Source organism: Eublepharis macularius, chromosome 5, assembly GCF_028583425.1.
Source record: "Eublepharis macularius isolate TG4126 chromosome 5, MPM_Emac_v1.0, whole genome shotgun sequence".
Classification (NCBI taxonomy): Eukaryota; Metazoa; Chordata; class Lepidosauria; order Squamata; family Eublepharidae; genus Eublepharis; species Eublepharis macularius.
Genome location: NC_072794.1, coordinates 42,134,068 through 42,141,541, shown reverse-complemented (window position 1 = coordinate 42,141,541; position 7,474 = coordinate 42,134,068). Strand labels below are relative to the sequence as shown.

The window sequence follows — 7,474 nt, the reverse complement described above, 5'->3', positions numbered from 1 at the left end:
TGGGGATGAGGTTTATAAGAAGACTGGTTTGATGATGATACTGAGAAGTTTGTGGAAGGATCTAGAAAATGTTAATGTCTTTTAAAAATATATTGATTTTATGTTTTTGTGACTTTTAATGTATTTTTTAAAATGTTGTTAGCTGCCCTGAGCCCATTTGTGGGGAGGGCGGGGTACTAATCAAATAGAGTAAATAAATAAATAAATAAATAAATAAATAAATAAATAAATAATAGAAAATGGATGACTTAAGTTTGATGTGAAAGAACCACAGATGGAATAATAAGCACTTAAAAAAACATATTCCCTAATTGCTATGCAACAAGTATGATGGATAAAACCCAGCATTCTTGTCTGCTAATGCTCCTCCCATCATCTCTTGGCAATGACACTCCATGTCTAACTGCCAATTAACATGGCTTGATGATCATGATCCACAAACTATTCTTCCCACCCCTCACACACCAAAAAGTTTCTTTCTTGCCTTAGCCTTACTCATTCCTAATTGTAGGTTGGTGTAGTATGACTTACACATAACAAACCTTTCTCTTTTGTATAATGTAGGCGTAAAGAAAGCTTATCTAGGCTGCTAGAACTTGTTTGGCAGTTTACGAAGGGTGCTTGCCGAGAGAGAGAGAGAGAGAGAGAGAGAGAGAGAGAGAGAGAGAGAGAGAGAGAGAGTTTAGATCATTCATTCCAATATTCTTAGCAAAAGACAATGAATATTTTTCATAGGCTGTTTATGTTATATTTGTATTTATTCACACCTGTCTTATTTGTGGAACTTTCTTTGCTTCTTTATTATGCATTCAAGAAAGCACCAGTGCCATCAGAAACCAAAGATCCTAAAAAGCTACGACTGTATCATGTACTCTCAGTGTTCATTTTTCGTCTGGTAAGTAAAGAAGTTTCATTTGGGGTTTTGGGGAGCATGATTAAATTAATAAGGTGTGGGTTAGTTAGATGTTTTCATGGGGAAGTGCATGGATCTTTTGAATAGATCTGAAACCAGCACCATTAATGGAAGTAAAGTCTCAGGACTTATATTCGGTTCAGTAGGACTTACTCTTACAGACTTACTCTTACAGTATGAGACTGCAGCATTAATTATATAGCATTTAAAGAAATGTAAATACCGATCACATATTTGAAAGAAAATTCTATTGAATTCTGTGGGATTTCCAAACTATTATGCACAAGATTAAATAGTAAAATGCACAATCAGCCTTATCCAAATGAGTTGGTGTGAATAGAAATGCCTGGTACCTGAGTTAGCAGCATGTAGCAAGGGGGGGGGCTGAACTAACGGTGGGGGAGGCAGTCATTTTGTCCAAATATTTTTGGCATACACGAACACTTGATGTTTTGTAAGCTGCATCAAAAGACTGGTGAAAGTGTTTGCCTATTAAGATTGAAGCTTCCTGAACTATTTCATTCACCTGCATTGAAATTGTCATGTACTTATCCCATTGGCTGTACATTTTCATGACATCATCCCATTCATAAGGCAATCATAAGTGATCTAGAACTGAATTTAAGGATCAAAAATGTACCACAACAATAGCTAGAGAGAAAAACAGCAGCAGCAATAATTGGCAAACTAATTAAAAGGGTAGAATAAAGTATTGCGTCTCACTGCACCAAACATTAAATTATAAGGCACTCAGCACAGCCTTAACAGTATAAAACAATCTAGTGGTAAGATCTGCATTGTGATTCTTAAAGAGGAAGTGTTCTAGTATATGGACAGTCATCAACAATAAATCTTTTCAAACCCATTTTATATGCATGGATATTCTTCCTGTAGTGCAGAAAGTGTAATTTAAATTATTTTCAAGACCCAATATTCAGAACTTCACTACTGATTTCTAATGTACTTATGCTTTGTTCTTTCACTGTTAAACAGGGAAAGATTTTTGAGAAATTAGGGATCTGCAACCAAATTGCATTTGTTAGATTTGTGTTAAATTTGGCACTTCCTGGAAAAGAACCAAATCTCCTCATTCGGGATACAAAGTTTGAACAAGTGCCAGTAAGGATTTACCAGCCGAAAACACCTTCTGCTCAGCCAAGGAAAGGACTGCTCTACCTACATGGAGGATGTGGGATTTTTGGGAGCAACAGTAAGAGAACGTTAACATTTCCTTTAACGGGAGACATCAACTAAGTAATGTATAACCATGTTTTGTTGTGTCCAAAAACCCCAAATAGTTCCCCAAATCTGGAATGCCCTCAGATATGAATCAAAAATAGCCATGTCTTACTTATTATTGCTAATCGAGATGCCCAAACATTCATTTACAGAAAAACTGGTAGGATTTGAGTCCAGTAGCACCTTAGAGACCAATGGGATTTTCAGGGTATAAACTTGGAAGAGTCAAAGTTCCCTTCTTCAGATACCAGAGCTTTGACTCTTGAGAGCTTATACTCTGAAATTGTTGTTGGTCTCCAAGATACTACTGGACTCAAATCCTGCTGTTCTACTGCAGACCACCACAGCTACCTACTAGAAACTAGAGGTTGGGATACCTGGATAACTTTCTCCAGCCCACTCAGACTGGGTGAAACCAGATAGGGGCTGCAACTTAAATGTCCAGGGATATGGGCAAGTGTAGGGATTTGGATTTGAAAGAGTTTCCTTTAACCTTTTATATATTGCTTCAATTTATTTATAAAGTAGCCAAATGAACAATAAAATAACAAAGCTGCTGTCTATTGTGCTAGTGAGGTGAAAAATACATCTTTGTTTTAGAAAGGGGCTAGTAGGAGGAAAGGGAAAAGCGGGGGGGGGGACATAACTGGCCATTGAGGGACACTAGAGAAAGCTTCTGTTGTGGCTTGCTGCAGCTCTGTCATTTGCATTACCATGGTGGGGCCATGGCTCAGTGGCAGCACATCTGCTTTTCTTACAAAAGGTCTCAGCTTCAATCCCTGACATCTCCACCGAATTAGATCAGGTAGCAGGTGATGTGAAAGACCCTCCTCTGAGTCCATGGAGAGCCACCACCCTCTACGTTACATAGATCAAATGGCCCAACTTAGCATAAGGCAATTTTGTGTTTTTAAACACAGTATAGTCATTTCAGCTTATGAGATAGGCCCAAACACCCACCTGGAAATTATTGACTGAGGTGGCAGGTTTGAAGCTAGCAGTTGTGCTAGCCATGTTTGGAGCTGGGATGAACTCATCCCATGTTTTGGTAGGACATTTGCTGCTGGCAGCACTCACAATAGTGAGAGTTTTTTTTTAAATAAATTAATAATAAAAAGCAATCCTGGTCTGATTACTTTTTTTTTAAAAAAAGTTATAAAATAAATGAATCAAATTCTTAAAAATGAGTTGGGCAGGAAAACTGGGTGAGCACCTTAAGCCATCTATTGAGGGAGTTCACATACACCAGCCACATTGGCTGTATGACCAGGTGGCATGGAGAGGGCACTCTGTTATTTCTTTACACATTGTAAATTTGGCCTTGGACTTTGCAGGCATTGTTTTTGTACATAAGCAGACAGTAGTTAACCACAGAGATGTTCTCACAACAGAGTTTTTTCAGTGATATTCCTTACAGCTTTCAAATGCACACAGGACTTTAACTGTTCATCATGATCTTAACATCATTGTTAAACTCTAGAATTCAGATTGTCCCTCGACAGGCAAACAGTGCATGTTGAGTAAGTGTTATGATTACAGCTACTAAAATTAGTTAAAAAACCAAACAAACTCAAATCACCATAGCAAGTTCATTCCAGAGTGACTACAGCCCAGAATAACACAGAAAGGACAGTTAAAAGCAGTTATGAATCAGATTATACTAATATTTTCATAGAATGGTTGTGGTGGGTGTCTAAGAAAGGGATAGCCAACTGGTAGCCCATGAATCACATACCATCCCCAAAATAATTCTGTCTCACCCCAGTAACTCTACCAATTTGAATCAAGTGACGAAAAAAACAGTGCATCAATTCCATTGTATTCTGTTCATGCAAACCAGGAGCCTGTGTGTACTCAGTGTAATATCCCTGATCCACATGGTCACTGTCTTGTGTGAATGGGAACATATGGTTTTCCAGAGGGGTACAGCTTCCATTCAAGCAAACCAGAATCTTGTTTTTTCAATCTTCTAGAAAGCATGAATGGACTCTGTACACACATGGAAAATCCACACATTGTCCTGTTCACATGAGATAGTGGCCATTGATCAGATACATTGTAGGGACACATACATTTCCAACATGTATGACTGGTGAGCTTCCAGTTCCCATTAACAGAATGGAAAGTAAGATCTGCGAAGGGCTGCAAACATTAGCCTGCGGTTTCACTTGCATGGAAAAGAGGTGTTATTTCAATATGTAAGAAATAGAGATAGTTCAGACTGCAATCTTATCTCTCACTTTTTGGATTTATATGTCACAAATAATAAGGTAAATGTACATATTTGTATATAATTCTATGCCACAAAGCTCCTTTTTCTTTGCTAGGGAGCTCTTTCTGTTAGATGACACCAATTCTATTATAGAAAAGGTCAGTTTACTTAAGAAAATACACTTCTGACCCCTGCAGTGAGGAATGGCATGGGCTCTCAGAATTCAGCCCCATCAATGCTCTAGAGCCTTGATGAGCAAGATTCGAGTCCAGCGGCATCTTAGAGACCAACTAGATTTCCAAGACATGAGCTTTTGAGAATCAAATTCCCTTCATCTGATATCTAACGAAGGAAGCTTCCTACCCTGGTCCTACCCTGGAAAGGTCCTACCCTGGAAATCCAGTTGGTCTCCTACCTTGGAAATCTCTAAGGAGTAACTGGATTCTAATCTTGTTCTTGTATTGCAGACCAGCACAGCTACCCACCTGAAACTATGTACAGCCTTAATGTTTCCAAAGGGACAGATCTAGACTGTCATCCCAGAATCCCCATAGCTAACATGGATGTTATATAGCTGAAAGGTTAATTTAGACCCTTCCACGTTGGCACAGGATGCAGACTTATAGATAAGGCATGTTGCTTCCTGAATTCCGAAAAGAATGCAACAATCAAACCATAGCCTCAGTTCTCCATTTTACATCACACTGGTGGATTGATGAACTTCACTTGAAAAGACCAACTACTTTCATGGATTTAGCAGTGACTGTTGACTGTCACTTAAATGTGACAGTCAATTTTTTCTGGCCTATGTACAAAAATAGGGAAATATACATCTATTTTCAGGCATTCACAAAAATACAGCCAGGATGGTCACAGGTGAATTCATCACATTTTAACTGTTCACTGTAACATACACTGTCCCCTGAACAAATTCATTTCTATCTACTGTTGAATTTAAAAAATTAAAGCAGTACAGATGATGCTTCCGTAGTGAAGAGCTACCTGATCGAGACATTTTAAAACTTACTCTTTTCTTCACCAGGAGGCTATGAACGAGTATGCCGCCATCTTGCTCGAGGAAGTGACTTAGTGGTTGTATATGTTGAGTAAGTATGCTTCAGATTCTCTTCATTAAAAATGTTCAGGAGTTACCAGAAAAAAATCAGACCTAGTTTTCAGATTGATGCATAGACCTTGTCACACTCTCCCAAACATTTCCCTCTTAGTTGTGTCTCTTGCTGTCCTAGAATACACAGAGTACATGTCTCCTGAGTGCAACCACGTCCCTCCTCTGTTTATCAGCCATTAGCTGATTAGTTTCACTGAAGATATAAGAGGAGATGGTAGAAATAGGAGCTTTTGGGAGAATGAGCCTTAGACAGTTTTCTATTTGCATTGTTTCCTCTTTTCTGTAATCCTAATCCTATTATATTATTTACTGGATGTCTTATGCTGTTTGACTGCATTGTTTCTCATATTTTGTAACCCGCTTTGAGTCTCAGTGAGAAAGGCAGGCTATAAGTGAAGTAAATAAATAATCATTGTGAGAGGGTAGCAGAGGGAAGCCTTCCCTGTCATCTTCAGCTATAGACTGCTAACTCTGAGAAGCAGACCCAGGATAGCTCTGAGCCAAATAACATTCACAGCCTATGGTTGTGAAAATATAACAACAAATTAATAAAACAACACCTTGCTCAGGTCTGGTTCCTGGGGGAGGATCTCCTGTCCTACTAACAATTCATCTCATCCAGCTGAAGAGACTCCAATATTTTGACAGAGTTTGACAACAAATATTTTGATGTTTCAGGTATCGCTTAGCCCCTGAACATGAACATCCGGCCCAATTATCAGATTGTCTCACAGCCACAACATACTTCCTGAACCATTCTAAAGACTACGGAGTGGATCCTAACTGTATTATTCTCGCCGGAGAAAGTAGCGGAGGTGCACTTGTTGCTGCTATTAACCGTGAACTGATAAAAAGTTCAACTACCCCAAAGGTTCAAGCTCAGATCCTGATCTACCCATTCCTCCAGATAATGGATCTTTCTTTGCCATCCCATCAGCAAAATCACCTCGGTCCTGGCTTGACTCGGAAGCGGGCTATGAAACTTGGCTTAGTGTTTATAAAGGGGAAAGGTGATGATGTTGAAAGACTCATGAACAATGCCCACGTTCCTGAGTCCATGAAGACAAAGTACAAGAAATGGCTTAGTGCAGACTGCATCCCAGAGGAATTTAAAAGCAGAGGCTATAAGCCACCTTCGCCTATTCCCTTTTCAAAAGAACTGTGTGAACTAACCAGACTAAATGATGAGACGATGCTGTCCCCTATTTTAGATGAGGATGCCATTGTCCAACAACTCCCTAAGACTTACATTTTAACCTGTGAATATGACTTAATAAGAGATGATGGACTTTTATACAAGAAACGGCTAGAGGACAATAACGTGTCTGTGACATGGAACCACGTGAAGGATGGATTCCATGGATTTATTATGTTTATTGACATTTGGCCACTTGAGTTTTCGTGCACAAAAAATGCATTTGAAGATATCTTGAAGTTTATAAAAGGGTTATAAGAATGACAACAACCAGTATGACTGCTCAGAGTTCCTACCTTTGTATTACCTGGTAAATATGGTTGGAGAACACACAGCAGCTGAAGTGATTTCTGCCCATTCACTGAAGGAAGCTTTTTAAATACACAAGAATAAGTGAGGCTACTTCTGTACTTTGCTGGAACTTTTTGGGCACTCACAAAAGCCCTCCTCCATGAAGGTCAGGGGACTGCCCAGTATAGCTTCAGCAACTGCAAAAGGAAATAAAAATTATGCACATTTCCATACAGGAGTGGAAGCATTTCATATTTGCATATGGGATTCATAAAAAGGAAGCATATACTGTATAATTGTGCAATACATGACTTTAATTTACAAAATCTACAGGATTCTTTACATTCTAAATGAAAATCCTGGGCCTGTACAGACAGAACAGTATTGGAGTTTGACATATCATACAAATAAGTGAATGCTCCTCTCCAAAATCAGAAATCCTGCTTAGAACTAGGAAAGGTATAAATAATTAATATAATTTTCTGATGTGTACCA

At 38.8% G+C, this 7,474-nt stretch overlaps 1 protein-coding gene across 1 annotated transcript; it reads left to right on the top strand.

The window, feature by feature from the left end:
• Positions 1 to 673: 673 nt before the first annotated feature.
• Positions 674 to 7,098, top strand: LOC129330972 (arylacetamide deacetylase-like 4). Its single transcript, XM_054981269.1, has 4 exons — positions 674 to 895; positions 1,907 to 2,123; positions 5,407 to 5,470; positions 6,172 to 7,098. Exons 1-4 carry the CDS (start codon positions 719 to 721, stop codon positions 6,944 to 6,946), a joined length of 1,233 nt encoding a protein of 410 aa, XP_054837244.1. The 5' UTR covers positions 674 to 718; the 3' UTR covers positions 6,947 to 7,098.
• The last annotated feature ends 376 nt before the right edge of the window (positions 7,099 to 7,474 follow it).